The 21,750-nt window shown below is 46.5% G+C and overlaps 1 protein-coding gene and 1 long non-coding RNA gene across 2 annotated transcripts; both read left to right on the top strand.

The window, feature by feature from the left end:
- Positions 1-176: 176 nt before the first annotated feature.
- On the top strand, positions 177-18,421 carry KLF9 (Kruppel like factor 9). The gene is made up of 2 exons (XM_027709433.1): positions 177-755; positions 14,839-18,421. The coding sequence occupies exons 1-2, from the start codon at positions 287-289 to the stop codon at positions 15,069-15,071; spliced, it is 702 nt and encodes a 233-aa protein (XP_027565234.1). The 5' UTR covers positions 177-286; the 3' UTR covers positions 15,072-18,421.
- On the top strand, positions 5,916-12,547 carry LOC113981822. Its single transcript, XR_003538551.1, has 3 exons — positions 5,916-5,927; positions 10,140-10,142; positions 11,754-12,547. It is a non-coding gene; the product is annotated as an uncharacterized LOC113981822 (long non-coding RNA).
- Positions 18,422-21,750: the final 3,329 nt, after the last annotated feature.

Here is a 21,750-nt window from a genome sequence, read left to right as displayed (position 1 = left end):
GTCCTCTCCCCCGGCCCCCGCGCCGGACCCGGGCCGGCCGCGCGGGCGGCGCTCCCCCCTCGCCGGCTGCGCGCCGCCCCCGGGGGGCGGCGGTGAGGGACCTGCCCGGCGCCCCGCTATTTATTCGCCCCCCACGCCCCCTTCCTCCTCCGCTCCGCTCTTCCCCGCGCCGCAGAGACCCCGCGCCGCGGGCGGGCCATGGCCGGCGGCGGCGCGGCCGGACCGGCGGACGAGCTCTGAGGGCGCCCGGAGCCCCCCCGCCGTGTCGTCGGGGCGCGGCCGCACCATGTCGGCCGTCGCCTACGTGGACTTCGTGGCGGCGCAGTGTCTGGTCTCCATCTCCAACCGCTCCGCCGTGCCCGAGGCGGCGCGGCTGAAGGTGCCGGGCGAGGGGGAGGCGGCCCGGGAGCTGCGCGACCCCCGCGACGCCTGGAAGGACTACTGCGCCCTGCTGGCCATTGCCAAGAGCCTGCTGGAGCTGAACAAGTACCGGCCGCTGCCCGCCCCCTCCGTCTGCAGCGACAGCGTGGAGAGCCCCGACGAGGACGCGGGCTCTGACAGCGACGCGGCCACCGAGCAGGGATCCAGCCCGCCCCGGAGCCCCCCGCCGGGGCCGCCCCCCCGCCTGCGCACCGCCGGGGCCGCCCCCAAGGGGAAGCTGGCGGCCGAGAAGCGGCACAAGTGCCCCTACAGCGGCTGCGGCAAGGTCTACGGCAAATCCTCCCACCTCAAGGCGCACTACCGGGTGCACACAGGTCAGCGGCGGCGGCGGCGGGAGGGGCGCAGGAGCGAGCGCTTGTCCTCGGGTGAACCCGGCCGGCGGCGCGCCCGGCATCCCCGCGTGGCCCCGCCATCCGCCCGGGCTTCGGGGATGGTTCATCGCTCTCCTTCCCCCACGCCCCGCTTTCCCCCGCCCCGTCCCTTCGCTCCCTTTCCCGTCGCGGTGCCGGACCGGCGGGAGCGGGGCCGCTCCGGGCGGGGCTGCGGCAGCGCCTCCCGCCGCGCCCTCCCCGCCGCCCACCTGCGCCCGCCGGGAGCTGAGCCAGGGAGCGGAGTGAACTTCGCGTGTCCGGCGTGGCGGGAGGACGGTGGGGGCCGCCAACCCCGCTTGGGGCGTCGGCGAGGGAAACAGCCGAGCGGCGGGGTTCGGGTTTCCTGCGGCTGCAGGCGGTGAGCGCCTGCACCGGGTGAGAGTTCGGCGCGTATTCCCCAAGGCAGCCGCGGGCAGCGCAGCATCCCGCCCGCGCCCCCCTCGCTGCTCCCGCCGTCGGGGCCCGCAGAGCTGCCGGTGAGCTCCGCTCGGCTCCAGGGGCTGCTCGCCCCGGGCCATGGCGCTGGAGCAGGAGCGGGCGAGGCCGCTGGCTCGACTCCGGAGGGGGCGGCGGAGTCTCCCTGAACGCCGGTGAGCGGCACCTCCGGAGCTTGCGGACTCACCCCGCTCCGGCAGGCTGGATGGGGTAACTCTGGAAACACACCCTCTGAAGCCGGTGTTAGGCGCTCGGGCTCCCGGTGTCACAGACCACTGCCGGGGTGCCGGGCTGCTCCCCGCGCCCGGCCGGGGGAGTGGAGGAGCTATCTGGGGGGGATAGAGGCGCCACCGGGGGGACCGACCCCGTTCCTCCCGGCAGCAGCGCCCCGCGCTATCGGTTATCGTGACCCGAGCTTTGGCGGGTTCCACAAAGGCTTCATCAGGCTGCGTGCTCCCATCCCCGGCCCTCGTCTGGGCGCCTCGGAGGGTGTGGCAGCATGGAAACCTGGAGATTAAACACATCTGTGGCAGCAGTTCATACCTCCCCCGACTCTGCTTGGGCGCCGAGAGGGCAACAGCTGGAGACTTCTCTGTTCGTTTGTTGGTTTTCGTTCTGTTGATTTTCGTTTTGGTGGTTTTATTTGTTTGTTTTCAGTACAAGTGACTGAATAAAAATCTTTACGTGTCTGAATTGCATTTGGGGTCACAGTGGAGTACACATGGCTGCTTTAAAAATGCTCTAAATTAAAGGGTTGTGCGGAAGTACAGAAAGCGAATCAAAGGAGACAAATGCTGCCAACGCTTATTTCATGTGCTTCACATTGATTCTGTCAATGATGGTGCTTTTCTGGGTTTTGTCTGTTGGTGGAGATGGTTATTGGTGAAGTACAAAACGAGTTTATCATCCAAGGGGCATACTGCGAGGCATAGCTGTAGAATTTAACACAGCCTGGGTAGGGTATGACCACATCTCCAGCTAAGCTTCGTAGCTCCAGTGCTTAGGTGTACGTGCACTGCAGAAGAAGAGACCCGGTGCTGTTGCCTGCCCTGCAGAAGAAGAGACCCGGTGCTGTTGCCTGCCCGTGCCCTGCTGGCAGATCTGCTGGGTGCTTAGCTTGAGAGACTGGATGGAAGGGGGGGAGGATTACTGGTTGTGGCTCAGAGATGAGCTCTGCAGTTAGACTGTGTGAGCTGGGAAAGAGGATGGTCAGTGGTGACCCTGTACTGACCTCATGACCAATGCCAAGAACTGCTGTGTTACCAGCTCAGACTGCAGCTCTGATGCTCTTTTGGAGGGTGAATATAAATGGTGCCTTGCAAAGTCTTGTCTCATAAGTGACAAAGGAAATGTGTTAGCATCATTTCCATTTACTACCCCATGCTCAGAATGCACCTCAATAAGGGAACCAAAATAGATGTTGACTGAGATAGCATTCTGTGTGATGACATGTAAATTAATGTACTGTACAACCCACACAGCTTGCTGTAAGCAATACTGTTATAATAAGTACTCCTGAAGTGGCATGAGGTTTAGCATGTGCTGCTCACAAGTGGGTGGCCTTAGCTCCAAGTATAAGGTGTTTGACTCAGACACGCTGATGTACCGTCATGATAGTTCTGTGTGATTAAAACCACTGCAGACATCCAGCAGTAATGAATTTTCAAAGCTTCCTAACGTGAAGTTAATTGTAGCTAACTGAAATGCTAAACGATACTGCTAATGTTAATTATTTTTATAGATGACAGAACAATTCCTTAGCAACAGTGCAATTCAATGGGACCTCTAGAGTTATTCATAACTGTATATTGCAGAGCATTAATGCTCCTTCCTTAGTACTGTATTTTTATCTTTGAAAATATATTCTCTTTCATCTACCTGCCATTTTTCATCAGGCCACCTACTAGGTTTCTTGCTGCTGTGTGGCCTTTAGTGGGACTAGGGTTGCAAGCACCAACGGAAGCTTCCTGGTTTTAAATTTTTAATTTTTAATCCCAGTCTTTCTACCTTGGAAAATGGCTTCAGGATTTCTGTTCACACCCATGAGCTTGCTTGTAGCCACGGTTCTCTTTATTCTTGGATCCTAACCAAGCAAGTTGGGAAGCTCTGGATCCTGCTCTGTGCTATGTAGTGGCTGGGGATATAAAAACCCACCAGACCATCTTTGTCAAGCTAATGCAAAGCAAGAAAGGAAATACCAAATCAAAGTAGAAGACTAGAAGGCCAAAGATTTGATGCTCAGAGATTAGAGGTCTGTATCTTATTAATGATTCTTTAACTTGTTGGTTCAAGGGTTCCATATTTCAGATACTAAAAATGTCTATATAACTGTTTCCTTGAAGTTTGGGCCTTTGCAAAAGGCCCAAATTAGCCATCCCTCAGAAATTGTCTTCTGAGTTGATCTAAACAGGAAAAGATCAGTGGACAGCAACACTGCACATCCTACTTGCACAAACAGCCCCCTTGCTTGTCCTGCTGAACTCAGCCTGACTTGGAAGAGCAGGATTTGTATGAGGAAGCCAAGGAAGTCTGCCCCTTCCTGGGAGAACAGTCTTTTCATCCCTCACTAGACCTCTGGCATTTTTGCAATACAATCAGGCACTTCTTTGTTCTGTCATGTATGCGTTCATTCATTCACGGCTAGGCTTCATGAACGAAGATTTGGGAAGGACTCTACCCACATTTGCTACAAGCATGCTGGTGGCTAAAGAGGCCAATGCAAGATAGACAAATCTGGTTGCAAAAGGCACAGCAGAAAGACTCCTTGGATGGTATTGGCAAGACACGATTCTTTCTGTGTTTTCTCCTCAAGAGTGATCCTGTGTGCATTCTCAAAGGAAGCAGCAGTGTTACAGATAGTGTGTCTCCAGGCCTCCCGATTGAAGGCCAGAGTAGACCAGTGATGAAGATCAATATGGCCAAGGCTGAGATGTTGTTTCAGGGAGTCCTCGTATCTCCTCTTTGGGGCTCCTCTCTTGTGGCAGCCACTGGCAAGTTCACCATAAAGCAGGATCTTAGGGAGGCGGTAGTCCTTCATCCTTAAGACGTGTCCTGCCCAGCGCAGCTGTGTTCTCAGCAACATGGCCTCAATATTTATAACTGCTGCCTGTTCTAGAACAGACATATTAGTCACATAATCTGACCAGTGGATGTTTAAGATTGTACGGAGACAGCGTTGATGGAAGTGTTCTAGGAGTCGCAGGTGGTGGCAGTAAATGACCCATGATTCGGACCCATATAAAAGAGTAGACAGCATGATGGCTCTGTAAACACTGATCTTTGTGCTTTTCTTCAGGTGTTTATTTCGCCAAACTCTTTTATGGAGTTTTCCGAAAGCTCTATATGCCTTTGCTAACCTGTTGTCTATCTCTCCGTCAATCTTACCATCCGAGGAGATGAGGCTGCCTAGGTAATTAAACTGCTGGACTGATTTGAGCTCTGATTGGCCAATGGTGATATGGGGATGATGGAAGACTTCCTGAGGTGCAGGTTGATGGAGAACTTCTGTCTTCTTTAAGCTGACTTCCAACCCAAAAAGCTCAGCAGCGTCTGCAAAGCAGGATGTTAAGTGTTGCAGAGCTACTTCTGTGTGGGCGATGATGGCATTGTCATCAGCGTAAAGCAGCTCCCAGACAAGATGATTTAAGGTCTTAGTGTGGGCCTTCAGTCGCCTTAGGTTGAATAGGCTTCCATCAGTACGGTATCAAATGTAGATACCGTCCTGATCATCGAGGTCTGCCGTGGCCCTTTGGAGCATCATGCTGAAAAAGATTGTGAATAGGGTTGGTGCGAGAACACAGCCTTGTTTCACACCATTGGTTATTAGAAAGGGCTCAGAAAGTGCATTGCCATGTCTGACTTGGCCGCGCTGATCCTCATGAAGTGAGATGATCATTTTAAGGAACTTGGGGGTACATCCTAAACGTTCCAAAATCTGCCACAGACCTTTTCTGCTCACAGTATCGAAAGCATTGGTGAGATCAACAAAGGTTACATAGAGACCTTTATTCTGTTCCCTACACTTCTCTTGCAGTTGTCTGAGAACAAATACCATGTCTGTGGTACTCCTGTTGGCTCTCAAACCACATTGGCTTTCAGGTAGAAGTTCTGCAGGTATTAGTCTGTTCAGAAGTATTCTTGCCAGGATTTTGCCAGCGATGGAGAGCAGAGTAACACCTCGGTAATTTGAACAGTCTGATTTATCTCCTTTCTTCTTATACAAAGTGATGATGACTGCATCTCGAAGGTCTGATGGTAGTTGGCCTAGTTCCCAACAGTGCACCACGAACTCGTGAAATTTAGCATGGAGTGCTTGGCCCCCGTGCTTCCAGACTTCTGGTGGAATTTTCACCTGCTGTATGGCCTTAAGAGTTTCTCCCATGTATGTGTACCTACATTCAAAATGTAGCAGTTTGCAAAGGCACAGGGATACAAGGACAAGCACATAATTGAAACTGAGATATTGCCTCTCCTCTCCCTTTACTACCATCCAAAAGTAACTTAGAATTTGTGAATTTAGTTCTGGTGTCTTGGGCAGGAAGAGCAGCGCAGGTGAGATTGTTCTTTGCAATGAGCTGTGTCCAGTAGAATCCCTGAGGCTCACAGTATTTGGTGTAGGAGGGAAAAGGTGATATTGTGCCCAATGGCTCGCAAGCTAAAAACTATTGTTCAGGAAGGCAGGTGGAGGAATAGCTCATACAACATAACCATGCCTTAAGTTTGCCCCTCCCTTAAGGGAATATAGGACATGTAAACTCAGCTGGAGTTTGGTGGTGGCAGGAGGGATTATGAGTGGTGTGTCTGCGTAGGAGTCTTGAGCATTGAATTGTCATGATCAAGTCTTGCAGAATTGCCCTTCAGAGCACAAAAAAAGGCCCAGGTGAGCCTCGACCCCTGGAAGCAGTACAGAGGTCAGGAAAGGGTGAAGGACTCGTCTGAACCAGAAAATGACAAGCAACAGCAGATACACAGGGAGTTACCTTGAAAATGCACAGACTTCTCTAAATATGTGGTTTTAGAGGTTTGATTATGTCAGGTGTTGTGTAGGTTTATTACTAGCCTCAAAGACAAAGGTGGGGAGAGCATCATAACAAAGAGGGAATTGCAGGCCGGAGGGTTTCCAGGGAAAAAGAAGGCATATGAGAGTAAACAAGCAATCTTAGACGTCCTGGCCAGGGAGTGCAGAGCAAAGGGCAAGGAGACAAACTGGCAGGAGAAACAAGCTCTACGGAATTTATGTTTGTTATGATGGTGTGAATGTAATCTAGCTAAAGGGCATATGGCCACTGAGACCAGATCCTCCTGGTCAGGAAGGAGGGACAGAGAAGGTACCATAAAACTAGTTTGTGAGATGCCTCCTACTACAGGACTTGTAGGAGTTTACTTGCCTGGAGAGGCTGAGGATCGATGGGAAGTTCACATATTCCTCAGGTGCCCTTAATTAAAAGCTTAGATGCACAAAACCCAAATGTGGGAAAAGTTCTGCATTATCGTGTAAACTAGATCCAAACAATGCCAATGGTTTTGCTACACCAGACAGCTGATGCACCCTTTAGTGCTCTAGGCATTTGACTCTCACCAGCGCTTGGTAGCAGGGCTTAGGCAAAGATGTGGACCCATAGCTTGGTGATCTGCACAGTGAAGCTGAGGAGCATTTCCAGTAGAGAGGAAGAACAAGTGCTGCAGCTGCTATCTAGACATCATGGTGTTAGACCAGCCCTGGTATCAGTTTGAGTTTTACTCTGCTGCTTTATTATTTGTGTTCTAGATTAGCACTGGCTCAACAGACTGTCCAGATGCTGGTATGTTGACAGTCCTCTGCTCACTGAGAGCTTTTTTGGGGATTTTGTTTGAGCATAATCTGAAATTTAGCATTTTAAGCCCCTCTTATCCAACTCATGCAATGTCACTTTGCTAGATCCTTTAGAATAGGACCAAAGAGCAAAAAGTGGAGCCAGCAGGACATTTATTGCTAAATTCAGAATGCCATCTGGAACACCCATTCTCAAGGGTTAATGAAAATATGCAAATTGCTGGAGTTCTAATGGGCATATTTCCAAGTCTTGGAGAAACATGATCATTCTGACGGGAAGTTCTGTCAGCTGAGTAAGGTACGCAAAAATCCTCAAGATTAACTTCAATGCTGCCTAATTCCCAGTTGTTTTCTTTTGTTTTCTGCTAAAAAAAAAATTAAGCAGGTCTATGTGTTGCAGTGGGAAAGCACTCCAGAAAGATTTGTTTGTCAATTGAGTCAACGTGAAGAAGTGCATGTGTAGTACATAAGCAGTGAGCAGGCATCACCCATAAGAGCACAACTCCTGCTTCCGGATGGATGTACTGAAATTGCAGCTTTATGGAGTTGCTGCACACTGTTGTACTGAGGCACTAAGGACCATGTGGTGGATGTCACTGTGTGTCTTGCAGCCCCAGCTGTCAGGATCCATGCAGGAACAATCGCTCCCCTTTGTTGACTGCTGTGTTTTTGTGCACTAGACTGCTGCTCCTGTGCTTCTGGCCTTGCACAGCTACCAACCTGCAGCTGGAAGAGCAGGGAAGAGCCAATCTAAGATTAAACAAAGAGGATCTGAGGGAGTGAAGGCAAAGCACACTTCAGATACTGTTAACTTGTGGTAGTACAGTTCACCATCTGTTTATGATGAATGTGAATAGCCTGAGAGCACATTAGAAGTACCTCAAACTTGATGGAAAAGTCAGTTGAAACACTGGCTAATAAATTCAGAGTGAAATAACAAAAGCTACATTATCTTTCTGAAGGCACACGGAAGTGCATTCTTCCTTTTTCTGTCCAAGTTGTCTCCTCTTAGTGAGCATTTGATTATTCAGATAGGACAGGAGCTTAAATCCAATGTTCTTTGATCCCAATTAAGTGCCCTAAGCGCTTAGTCTCTCTCCAGTGCTCAGTTAATATTTAAGTATTATTGCAAAATGGAGGAAGTTCACACACAGAGAAGTCAAAAAAGGAGAAAAAGTACTTGTCCCATGTACCTAAAAGCACTGATGAGGGCACTGATCTCAGCTATGACAGTGTAGATTTTATTCTCTCTTGTGAGGTTTGGAAAGGTCTCTCCTCTCCCAAGTAGCTTCCCTGACTGATACTTATTTTTTATATATACATATATATGTATATGGAGGCCCAGTCTCCCAGAGAAAGCCTTTTGTAAGTCGGGCAAGGTGGTTCTGCTCTGACAGAGAAGCTGTAAGGCTATCCTTTGCATCCAATGCTCTGTCACAGCAGGATAAGAGCAGTACAGAGTTTCCCTGGAATTCAGAGTCTCAGCAGCAGCAGGTTCTAGCAGGTGGTTTTGCATCTGGACTTTTGAAGGAGTTGCTGAGTGGGGTTCTGATGTCAGAACATTCTAAGTACTTGCTGAAAGCAGAACGTGAATCAACCTGTGGTGTTTAATCCTAAATACTGGCAGAATAAACCCCTTGCTGGAACCCATCCATCCGTCACCTATCTCATAAGCAGTGTCTGTCTGATCTGTTGCCAGGTTGGATGGCCACAGTTTAGGTGTTCCAGAAAGCCTTGGTTTAGGCACATAGTATATAGCATTCTCATCGCTGATCTCGCTCTGCACCAGTATCTGTACCTTGTTGCCATGTGTTTTAATGATCTGATTTTGGAATATCTCTGAAGAAGAAAAAGCCTGCTTGAAAGATCTCCAATCTGTCTGCCCTGAAGATCCATCTTCACCAGCGTATCTTGCATGTGGACACTCAGTCAAAGTCCAGTGTCCCACAGAAAATTGCTTGTTCAGGATGTGTGGGGCAACACACTGGGGAGAAAAATGGGAGAGACCTGAGCTAGCAGGGATTCTGGGATAAGGAAGATAGCCTCATATTTTGTTTTTCCCCTCTTGGAATAAGCTGGACCATGTTCTTGACATCCACCTACAGAACCTGTCATACTTCAGTAGGCACTGAGACACACAAGAGTGGTGACTGAGTGGGATCACAGGAAAAAAGTAAAGAATTGCTTATCAGTGACATCTTTAAGTTAAAGATTGGGGTTCTGGTTTCAGTTATTACTAGGGTACCAAGATTTCTTTGAAAATGTCAAGCACCAGCAGCCAGAGGTACAGGAAGATCTTGGAAGAAGAAAGAGGGCCTGTTGTTTGAACCATGCAGAGCTAATTCTGCCGGAACTATTTTGCTTTTGCATGATGGCAAGAGATTTTGCAATTTGGGGTTTCTGTATGTGTTTGCTTTCCCTTCTCCTTCTTCTCCATCAGTTGTTTCAGTTTTCTGGCAGGAGGCCAGCCTTGCTGCTGTTCAGTCGGACTGAGCCTCAGGGCAGGTGCTGCAGGCAGGGTGGGCATCCCTGCAGCAGGAGGTACTGGCTGGCTGTGTCATGACAGTGGCTGAGCCAGAGCCACGAGGTCAAACTCTGAACCATTCCTCGTTTTTTTAGACTTAAAACAGTGGCTGCATTACCAAACAGCACAACCCTTCCTTGTACTCGGTGGTTTCGTTTTCAATAACACAGGCCAGTGAAGGTTTTAAATCTCTTGTAATTGGTCTAATTGGATGTCCATCCATTCATGCAGCCGTAGCTACTTGGCTTCTAATTCATGTGTGAAGCAGCATCATTAACACTACTGGATAGCAAACTGTCCTGCATTAGCTAGTGCTGGTGCCAGGCTCTAGACTCACGGCTGTGTCCAACCCCTCTTCTGTCAGCAAGGGAGACAGTTTGAGCCTACTAAAACAGTTCATCTTGGCCAGACTTCTGTCCACACCAACAGCAATGCTTGAATGTCTTCCATGAAGCCAGTGCTCAAGAATTTTAGTAATTCACATAAAATTAGTATTTCATTCACTGCAGAAGTTCAGTGTACCTTAGTCTTAGTGCATGTCCTGTTACACACCAAGAGAGTTGCCCAAGTGGGTGATCATAAACTGTCATCAGCTTTCTCAAGCACAGCCTCCCTCCCTCCCTCCCAGAAAAAAAAAAAGTCACTAAGGACTTCTCTGTCCCTTTTTTGACCAAACAAGCCTGTTTTTGTTAAAGCCACCATGAACTGCAGCTCCTAACTTCAGTCATCTCTGCATAAAGCAGCATTTTGTGGTGAGAAGACCAATGACAGATCAGGATATCACTACCACCTGTACTTATGTTTAATGAGTCTGCTAATGCCCACTGTGTATTCTTTTTCATAAACTCTTCCTGCACAAGACCACAGTGGGGAAAATCTGAAATTCCTGGGCTAGGGCAAAAAAGCTAAATGATTTATCATCTATTCAGAATGAAATGGAAATGGAATAGAATAAAGTGGGCCTGCCTTGGGTCATGCAAACTAGCTTGCAAGTAAGAAGAAACTAAACATTGAGGTAGCGGGTAGGGAGAGGGAAAAGGTAGAAAAGGGCAGGTGAATCAAGACAGCAAACATCAAAAGGATCTGCAATGGCCTTTATATCCATACGGTATTTAAAACAAGACAGGGTTGCAGGAGCAGGAGTTCTTCAGACTGCAGAGAAGACCTGTGAATCACCAGCATTAGCTTGTGGTCACAGTAAACCATGTCTCTCATTACATTCCTGGCAGCATAGAGCACAAAGAATGGGAGTCTGCAGATGCACCTGTGAATCAGTTTCTATTTCACTTCTTACTTCTGTAAGCTGCCCTTGATAATTTTTTTTAATTTTTTGGTTTTTAAAGAAAAACTGCTGTGTCTGCTGTGTTAGGGTCCTATCACACATGGTTTTAAACTACCATGATATACCATTGGCCATTCCTTCATCTCTTCATAGAAATCCCATCTAAGGTATATCTTAAAATGTTAGTAACATGCAGTCAACAAAGGAATCGGTGTATAATAGCACTCTGTTTTGATGGTTCATTCTGCTGTTTCAAGCTTTAGTATTACTACCCCCAAAACTAAAGGAGAAAAATCATACGGAAAAGATATTTCATGCATGAAACATGGCAAGAAATCCTTATCTCCAGATGGAGGCAGCATTAGCTTGCACTGCAGCTCTGTGGGCCACTGCCTGCCCAGCAAGCATATGAGCTGCAAGACCTATTTTCTCAGAGGACTCTTCCACAAAATAGCAAATAGCAAATACAGCTACCAGCATTGCTAGGTGGACAGTTATCATGTGCCTTGCATTAAAAGCCTCCTGGAGGAACACTCCACCCCTGCTTTGCACCTATTGAGTCTGTCACTGACATCACCCCTTTGGGCTGGTGTCATCCGTTACAGCTTTGTGACGGAGGGGAGTGGTTGATCTTCTGAGCTTGGAGACAACCCCTGAGGGCCTGGAAAAGCCTCCCTCCCCCTTGTGTCTCTGCTCTGAGAAGTCTGGAGTTTAATGCATTTAGGTGCCAGGGATTATGCCTGGCCTACTTTCGTACAGGCACTTCCCAAGTGGTTGTGACAGCTTCCGTGGGTTTGTGTTGCCAAAGTGGTGAAGCCATTCTCAGCCACTGTACTTGGGAGCTCAGCAGTGGGTGGTGGGTGCCTGTGGCAGCTCTGGTGAATCGAGGGAGCACAGCTGCTCATTCCTATCTGTGATCTCTGCTGCATTCCCTGTCCTGCATCCCTACAAGCTAGCTCTCCTGTGGGTAGCAAGGCATGCCTCCACCACAGCAGTCTCCTGAAGCCTTGGTGTGCTCCCCCAGCCAAGCCCTGGGTTGGTTCCCAGGGGACTGCAGTGCCAAATGTACACAAGGGATACTGAGCAAACCCTGCCTTTCCCTAAAGCTTTGTGTTGTGCTGCATAACTTTAGAGTGCTTTCCCCTAGCATATGAAATGGGTGTGTGGGGTAGCCATGGTGGAGGTCATGCTGCTCCCATCATGTTTCACAGGGAATTCCAGAAGCAGGCCTTCCTTTTCTTTTGCCATGTGCAATTCCCGGGGAGCATGGAGGAGGAGCTCAGTGTCTTGAGGGCTGCTTGGGCCCAGATTTTAAACACTGCTTTAGGCATTCAGGTTGGATACTACCATGCCTAAAATGTAGGTGCTGTACCCCAAAGACTATGATGCTTGTTATCCTGCCTAGGCACCTCATCTCCCTGCTGTACAGTTGGGCACTTATGCAGGCTGAGAGCTGAAGAGCTGTCCTGAGGTGGGTGGAAACGTGCTTTCTTGAGATGGGGTGTTACGACCCACTCCAGAAGGCAAGGGTAACCCAGGTTCTTGTTAATAGATCCCGTGAGGCAGATTAGAGTGAAATGGCACTGAATGGTGTTTGTACAGCCATATATATTTTTAGGGTTTATTTTAGAACAATTTGGTTGCAATAGAAGGCAGGTATGTAGCCATTTTAGTTGTTATTATTACTATAGTAATATAGCGATAGGAAAGCATAAAAATATCACTTAGGAAAATATACAAGGGAAGGAAGGAAGGAAGGAAGGAAGGAAAGAAGGAAGGAAGGAAAAGAGTAGAATCATATCGCCACCTGTGGATTCTGTGACAAGAGTTGATTGTTGCAATTTTGATGTCCATTGTTTGAAGTGATGGTCACAGTCTTGATCTGTCAGGGTTGGGGAAAAAGCCCACAAAACACAAAGTCCGAGGGGTTAATATGCGCTTGGTGGGAACACCCAGGTACCTCCCTTGAAGGAATTGTTTCACTCCTCTGGTGGAAGGCCTCAGAAATGAGTCTGGGGGTGCTTTGGGGGTCTTTGATGGTGTATGACCCCGTCTAAGACATCACAGCCGCCTCTCACATCAGTGCAGTTGAGCCAGTTAATGCCCCATCAGACCTTCCCCAGGGGGAGGGAGGGGAGTTTTACAACAGTGAATTTTGTGAGGGAGGACAGTTGACATGATAAAAAGCACTATCCCACCTCGAAGGATCTGCCTCTTATCAGCCTCAAAAGCTTGTAGCCTCCAGTAGTGGGTGTTCACCCCCTCTGTCTTATGTGGATCGCCACCACACACCCAAAAACTCTCCTCCTCCCCCTTGGCTGGGGGAGAAGTGTGTGCAAACCCTTCCTTAGCAAATGAGACTCTGGGCTATGGCCTCCCCCAGCGTTGTGTACTTCTCCTTACACCTGAGATAATTGGACAATAGTCTCACTGTTACCTTATCTCAAGTTTCTGTCAGGTGGCTTAACTCACAGTCCCAATTCCACTTGGGAGGCATATTCAGGGGGTGGTCTTGGTGGTCAAAGATGAGCAGTTGCTTTTTTGCACAGTTTGATATAGCGGGTAAAGTCCTTTGGTGATCTAAACAACATTTGACCATTAACCATTTCAGTCTCTCACATGGCGCAGGATGCCTCAGCTGCTCCTGCTACTCTGGGGTGTAAGTGCCTGACACAGAGCCATATACTAGGTGGCTCCACACATGCAGGATGTATAGCACTCTTCCAACACTTCTGGGGGGAGCTAGAAAGCTGTTCTGCACATCCCACTGCCACCTGCTTCCAGAAGCTGAGACAGAAACCGTGAGATAGATAGCAAAAGAGCAGTACAAGTGAAACACTTGCCTCAGATGCTGAGGGCAGGCGCCGGACAAGGCGAAGCTGGGGCAGAGCAGTGTTGTGAGGCCTCTGTACAGCTCCTGTTCCTGCTCTGCTGTGTAACTGCAGATGTGACCTTCACGCACACGTGAGCCTACGTACAGTTTTAATTAATTTGTTTTATACAGGCAGTGGTTGTTCAGAAAGTCTTTCAACTTTATCCAAAAGCATACAGCAGAGAGCCAAGAAATGCATGTATAACAAGAAAAAACAAAGTCCCAGCTCGGGATGGCTGGCAGCTGTGCCTCCATCAGGCTCAGGCACTCGGCTGACTTGGCTTCCTCTGCTCCATCCTTTTCCCCTGACTGAGGACTAGCATGGCCACGCGGCAAGGGAGGCAAGCTCAGGGCATGCAGCCGTGAGGCTGCTGTAACTAATGCGGTCCCACTCATCCAGGTGCAGCTCTGCTGCACACTGGTTGGTCTGGAATGGGGCAGCCCCTGTTAGGGAGCACCAAATCATCAGGAGCCTCAATGGTGACAGCATCTGCGGTATTAAGAGAGGCTTACTAGCACTTTCAGGGCCTGTGGTGTACCTATACCATGTAGGGGAGCATGGGACTTCTCTCTGCAGCTGCAGTGGTTTTGCTGTACATGTTTGCAGCCCCAAGACTTCAGTGCTCTCCTTGATGGCTTCCCACTCAGTTGTCCATGGGCTGGAATGACTTGTCATGGGTGAAGGATTTTTTTTGGCTTATTTTCTAACCATTACAAATACTTTTGTTCAGTAGAATGTAAGTGTCAGAGGAGTACTTCTGGCTCTCGTTTCCCAAACCACTCTAGTGAGCCCAACATGAAAAGCATACAGGAACGGGCAGTGCTCATCTGTTGATTAGAGTCTCAGGTCATGTAAGGTTCTGCACCAGAGAGTGATTTTCATGTGGTTGGAGGGGTTTTTGGCTTCTGCTGAAGGTGAGACTGAAACCTGATGAAGCAAGTCATCAACAAGTCCACAGACTCCACTGGCACCATGGCAGGAAACAAAAGCAGCTTCTTCCCCTCAGCAGCATGTTCTGTGGCTCCTCAGTAAAGCTGGTATGTGCCAACCTGCATTACCCCTGCCTCCCTAAATCTCTTGTCATCCTTTCCTCCCTGCAGGTGAGCGACCATTCCCCTGCACATGGCCTGACTGCCTTAAAAAGTTCTCCCGCTCCGATGAGCTCACCCGGCACTACCGAACCCACACTGGTGAGAAGCAGTTTCGATGCCCCCTCTGCGAGAAGCGGTTCATGCGCAGTGACCACCTGACCAAGCACGCCCGCCGACACACTGAGTTCCACCCCAGCATGATCAAGCGATCCAAGAAGTCCAGCTCCAGCAGCTCCTTGTGAAGGCAGGGCTGGCCCTGGGAGGGGAATAGGGGAGAGGCAAGCTGGGACGGGGATGCAGGCAGTGATGCCAGAGCATGAGCATCCGCTATGGTGCCGGTCACCCTCACTGTCCAAAAGCACATGTAGCCGATGTTAAAAAAACAAAAGTACTCAGCACCTCCATCCCTGTCCTCCACCTCCCCTGCTCTGCTCTGAGAACAACAGTCTGGAGCAAGCAGACTGTAGGGTGAGAGGAGGGAAGGGACAGCCAGCAGAGGAGGCAACCACCTCCTCGAACATAAAGCATTGATACTGGTGTACATACATATGACAGGGTGGTCTGGCCTGTGCCACCGTAGTAGCGTGACCCCAAAGTCTTTGTGATTGCTGTATCATGAACATGTTTTGTTGAACAGTGTAATGCTGCTTGTATTTAGAGTTTGTTGAGTAATAACACTTTCCGAGTCACACAAATAACTCTCAGATAAAAACTCCATAGCACATTGTAGAAGTGGGTTTACTTCTGTGTCAGTGATCTTGCACTTAAAGAGACTGTTAAGAGAACATTACATATGTTACTAATAGCATCTGATTGATATACTGAGATAAGGTGAATTTATACTCAAGAAGGCCCATTAAATAAATGGGTCTTTTTAATTTTTCTTTGCATTAACTATACTTTTGAATATAAGCTGGACTTTTCCAGTAAAAACATGTATAATCCAAGAAGATACTTAAAGCAAAAAAAACCCCACAACAGCTCAGTCATTTTCTGATCGTATGTGTATTTAGCTCTGTTATTCACTTACCTGGAAAAATACAAGTCTGCTTAGATAATGTGGTGGGCATGTGGGAGCTGAGCATATGTCTCTCATGTGATCCTGTACTTTACTTGTCAATAATACAGTACTGTACTGTAGAAATGCCACTAACAGTGCTTTATTCTGCTGTGTTTTGTTTGAATGGGTGCATAATAGCAGCTACCATCCTTACAAACTGCTGCTTTTTTAAAGGCTTCTTCTCTTCCTACACTTGCCTTAAAGATATATTCTCTTCATACCATGGCCTAACTCCCTTTGAGCCCTCCAGGAGTTGTGTATGCTTATGGAGAGAGTAGATCTTTCCTTAAGAGTACTCTGCTAATGGAAACACCTGAAACTATTGTAAAGAGCATTTCAGAAGGGCTCCTTTGTCTCTTAATTGCTAATTCTCTAGAGTATGGGGGAAAACCAAGAGCTAATTTGAAATATGGAAGGTGTTGCAATATTCCTTACAACACAAGCTTCTCTTGGTACCTTGCTTTGTACCTTTTTCATGCATGGCACGTCAAATGTTGATAAAGGCAGTATTACTTTTATTTGAAAGCTGTTTTTTGCTCTTTACGAGGAGCAAAAAGATCACTGAATGAAAACTTTCAATTGTGGTGATTAGCTGAATATTTCAATCTTTTTTATGGTAAAAGCATGAAATTTAAGGGGTTATCAATGATATATTTTTTCCCTCCCCAGCTGCATAAAGGTGGGAGAATTCTGTTTACACATTATTTTTTTTCAGAAACATTCTTCTGTTTGGTTTTTTACCCCTACTACAGAGACTTAGGGCCAAATTCATCTTGTGAGTAATCACACTGAAACCCAAAGTGTTTCCACTGCAGACGAATTTAGGTCATCTTGTAAAATTCTGTACATAAAAAAATCTTGTTAGTACACCTGCAATTACAGTATCTTATTGTTTTATCTGATAAAAAGCTTGCTTCCTAGAAAAAAAAAACATAAAAAATGAACTCGGAGAGTAGAGTGTTTTCCTCTACAGTTGTATATGGCTTTCAGCATTAGAAATCAGTTTGCATACTGTGTTTTTACCTGTGTAGTTCGTGATAAATTCCGTCTATATGAAGAGAACTGCTTTTAAAGCATTGGGGATATTGAACAGTCTGTGGAATAAAAAAGGGATGTGTTTTCTTCAGTGAAGACATCAGGAAACCAAGCACACTTTCTACCTCCGTTTCACCTTTTTGAAACATTTATTTTAGAAACCAAACTTTAATTTCTTATATTCAAAATGAGTCATAGGGATATAGGTTCTTCACAATAAAAACTGGTAGCATTGGTATTTCTATTGATCTAGAAAGTGTTCTGCTTACCAGTACTGTTCATGCTGCCTTGAGTGGGGTCAGAGCCACGAGTAGCCACGAGTAGCCCGGTGAAATTCAAAGGTGCATGCACGTTCATCTTCCTTCTTCTCTCTGAAGATCAAGCAAGATTTCCAGTCCGTCCTGCAATCTGGATTGTTGCCATTTTGTGGGATAAATGCCGCACTTGGAAAATTAAAGCCTGATCCTGTGAAATACAAGAGAACCTCACATTCTGTCAACCACAATGGGAAGCCGCTGATAAGCAGCTCCTAAATCAGTATGTAGATGTTTTGCTCACTTAGCTACCGGGTTTAACCAATACATGGAAGTAAAGGGCCAGATTTATGGTTTCCACCTTGCTTTTTTGGGGTAGAATGCACATTTAAAGAAAAATTGTTGTTCCTGCAAAGTCTGAAAGAGTCAACAAGAGGGAAATACTTCAGTCCATGGGACAATGGGACATACAAGACATGTGTCACCATTGCCAGTGACAAGATCCTGTTGCTGAAAAAATGGTAATGTTTTGCTGTATTTCAGCATTGGGCAGACAGGATTAATGTGATTCATTAACCACTAACACAATATGCTGGGAATAATCAGGTTTGGGGATTTCATATTACTGTTTTGTTAATTTGGTTTGGTTTTTTTCTTTTTTCTTTTTTTTTTTAGTAAAATCAAATAATGGCTTTAACACATAAAACAAACTGCAGGTTAGTTCTTCGCATCTTGAAGTTAAGTTTCAAAGAGTGTTGCAAATGTTGGAAAAGAAATGAAAAATCAGGTTCTCTAATACCGTATGTATTTGTACTATTTTGGAAGTACTTAATAGTGCTGAAGTTAGGACAGCTCTTCTCCTTGGTTAAGAAAGTCCATTAGTATAGAGAAGTCATGGCTTTAAAGGTATAGATATGTAACATTCTTCTTTTTGAACAGTTTTTCATTACCTGTATTACAGATCTGTTTTCAGCTTACAGAAGGACTTAGCCCAGACTGGACACATACTTCAAAGTGCTGTTTTACAAACTAGTGATCTGTAACACTGTAAACTACCAACTTCCAACAGTTTAATCAGTTTTATTTTTGTACAGTATTCGTATTCTTTATAAGTTATTTTGCTGTCCTGTTTTGTAAATCACATGAAATTGTAAAAAAAAGGAAAAGAAAAAAAAGTAGGCATAGATGTTTTTGTACATATGTGTATATATATTGTCCAAATAAAGAAAAAAGGAGTAAAAAACCCCAACTTTATCTTGAATGATTGGAGTCAAGCAGTGGTCATTGATTTGTAATCAATGATTACAAAAAAATCCTGCTGCACGTGATAAAATCCATGGCTTGAGTACTGTATGAACCAGCTTAGTGTTGCTAGTCATTATTTGGCTTGGGTCTTGTTTCCCAGGTATTTCTTCTGCCAGTACAACAGGGAGAGAGAGACACAACTTGTAGTGGGGGAAAAATGTCGCGTCACCTGCATGCTCTAGCTCCTAAGAAGTCTGTCTCCCATTGCTCCATGGTTTTTGAGCTCAGACTGGTGCTCTGCCTCACACAGCTGCTCCTTGAACTCATGATGCTTTAGCCTGTGCAGCCACACTGCTGCCTTGAGCTTTCCGTGGTGTTGGAGGGGTTGCTGGTGTATGAGATAAAAAAACATTTGCTTAGCCTCTGAAGGAGAGAAGGGCAAGGAGCCCTGTGCCAAAAAGCTCACTGACATTTACAGTCACTGACATTGCAGTTGCTAAAAGCAACTACTTAGATGAACTAACTTAACCTAGTACATGGGAACAGTGCTAGGGTATGACTGCAGGATAAGCCCTGGACCCAAGGGAACACATAACCTTCCAGCAATGCGGGCAGAGACAGTCAGGTGGAAGTATGCCATCTGCACCTGGAACTAAACTTTTAAGTAGCCTCCAGATTTGACTTGATGCTGAGTTGGAGTTTCCTCTTCTTGGGTTGGATGGCCAAAGGATAAATAAAACAAACTCAGCATAAGGTTTTCTTCTTTTAGCTTGTCATTGATTTTAGGAATAAGGGACACAGGGCTGTGGCATTGGCCTCATTCCCTTGCAAGCCCATCATTAAAGACTTTCTACAAATTTACCATTCTTCACCTTGAACCCCTAGTATTTGTCTTTAGTGCTGTAATTGGAACAGCTACCAAAACCTTCCTAGTGCAGAGAAGGCCTTAGCCTTAGTAGGATGTTTCCAGCCACTGAGATCTAGTACACTCTACAGAGCAGTCTTGCCTGGAGTGGTGTAAATTTTTTACTGGACTTTGTATGTCATGTGAAGACTTGGGTGCACCACAGTGGTGCTGGCAGACTTCAACAGTGTACAGGGAAGAGTGACCCTGAACACAGACCAGCTGTCTCTGAGAACACAATGTCTACAAGGTTGTGAGGGTCTCTTGTATTTTCCTTCTTCCTCTCTGCCAAGAACAGAAGAAGGGAAATGTGCCATAAAATGTCTTAAAAGTTTGGTTCAATGCCTGCAGAGTGGTTCAGAAAGCTGCATACAAGGAAGGGTGGCTTTCTGAATCTGCCTGCTGGGTGACCTGGATGACTTTGATCTCCATAAGAGTCTAGAACAATATTGTTCAGCACTCCCTCTTCCAGGGCTAAGGAGTCAGTGAGGTTTCCTTTCTGCATCAGAGCTCTGTAAAAACCACTACTTTCTCAATGGCTTTTGCTTTGGAAACAATCTGTTCCAGGTTGAGCTCCTTGCACTTCCCAGCCACATCTGACAAATTTCATCTACAGTAAATATGAACTCAAAATTGTCAGAGGACTGTACTTACCCAGCTACTCTTTAAGGGACTGCCTTAAAGAAGAGGAAGCTTTCCCAATGGCAAGAATTTTGCAGTTACATGTTTTCAGTGTAATGCTCTCCTCAACCGAGAAACTCCCTGACCCCTAAAACACCTCCTCAAACACTTCCACAAGTATTGGGGAAAGCTTCCCATTTCAAAAAGAGAAGGTCTTGACTGCCATCAGTTCTAATCCTTAATAGATGCTTCTTTCTGTATTTTTCCAACTCGTGTATGGCTTTTGGGGTGAGAGAGAGAAGAATCCCTATTGCTTTTGATTTGTATTTTTGAAATTGCTACAACTGTTACTCTATTTTTACTGGCTTGTGGTCGCCAATTCACAAGGATAAACATCCTATTGCTTTTCATATCAAAACCCATCAGTCTCTATTTCAGTGTTGTCTGTTGCCTCTTAGGCCATAAAATGCCTGGGTGTCTGCACAGCGAAACACAAGGTACCAAGGAAATGGAGTGTGTAAACCACAGCACAAGGAGAATCACTGAGTCAACAGCGGCAGCTCACCATGCCAAGATACAAGAAAACCCTACTGGAATTCAGAACGCATGGAAAAAGAAATCAAAGAACAGAGACAATATCAGAGCCCTCCTCACACTATGCTGAAAAGGTACACAGAAAAGTCTTGAACTTTTCCCAATGGCTTTTTTTCCCTCTTTTGGCTAATGGGCAGGGGCCAGAAAGACAACAGTAGAAGTTTCAGCAGACATAGATGTAAATTGCATTAGAGCTCCCTGCAGAGACCACATATGAGTTTGGGCTCTTCTGTGTTAATGACTGCTTTGCTGGCCTTGAATAGTGTTTCCAAGCTGAAAAAGACTTTTGAGAGCCTGTAAAAAGCCATGTATAACTGCTCTGTCAGAAAACACATGGCCAGGGAAAACCACGATTGTGTTACTAGCCTGTGCAATGCTGGTGGCAAATCACTGCCTCTGCTTTTCTGAATTGCAGAAGATAATCCAGGCCTAATCTGGAAACTAAACTACATTCAGCTCTTATACCTCATGAACCACATTTCTTAGGGCTATCATTTTTAAACTGAAACATATCAAGGGGGACAGCCTTACTATAAATTTATCCAAACTGAAACAAAGGAGATTCTCCCAATATAACTTACTCCAATGATTTTTCATGAACATACTGATTTTTTACATACTGATGCTTAAGGAAGTACATACACACTGGAGACTGTACCACTTTAATTATACTGGTACCAAGCCAGTATATTTTATACAGCAAAGTGTATTTTAAATACTACAAAATTTCTGACCAAAAAAGTTCTTCGCGGACAGTACAGTTCAGCTCAGAAGCAGACACAAAGTGGAATCAGATTCCTCAACCACCACAGCCCACAGAAAAATGTAACATCACTGGCTTTTCACCTGAACAGACCTTTAAGCAGCTCAAAGTGAGGGTGATACTGTCAGCAGTGTCTGAGAGCAAGCCCCTTTGCACGCCTTCTACCGATCATCTGCTTTGGATTTATGCTGTAATTCTTCAGGAAAACCAATAACAAACCCAACAAACAAAATACCTATGCAAAAAAAACCAAAACCCAAAACCAACCAACCAAACAAAAAACAAAAAACCCAAAACCTACCAACCAAAAAAACAACACCCATCCCCCCCAAAAACCACCAAAAAAACCCACAAACCAAAAATAAACAGTCAAAAAAACCTTTATTTTCCATGAAAAAACTATTACATGACCCAAACTGAGGCAAACCAGTGCTAATGGACCACA

This window comes from Neopelma chrysocephalum, unplaced genomic scaffold (assembly GCF_003984885.1).
Source record: "Neopelma chrysocephalum unplaced genomic scaffold, ASM398488v2 Primary Assembly neopelma1_96778, whole genome shotgun sequence".
In the NCBI taxonomy this organism is placed as follows: domain Eukaryota; kingdom Metazoa; phylum Chordata; class Aves; order Passeriformes; family Pipridae; genus Neopelma; species Neopelma chrysocephalum.
The sequence above is the reverse complement of the archived record's forward strand: the minus strand, read 5'-3'. Positions and strand labels throughout refer to the sequence as shown.

Excerpts from the sequence above, each read along its gene's own strand:
- KLF9 (XM_027709433.1), top strand. The coding sequence starts at position 287 with ATGTCGGCCGTCGCCTACGTGGACTTCGTGGCGGCGCAGTGTCTGGTC. Across the intron at positions 756-14,838 it reads GCACTACCGGGTGCACACAG|GTGAGCGACCATTCCCCTGC; the intron begins GTCAGCGGCGGC and ends TCCTCCCTGCAG.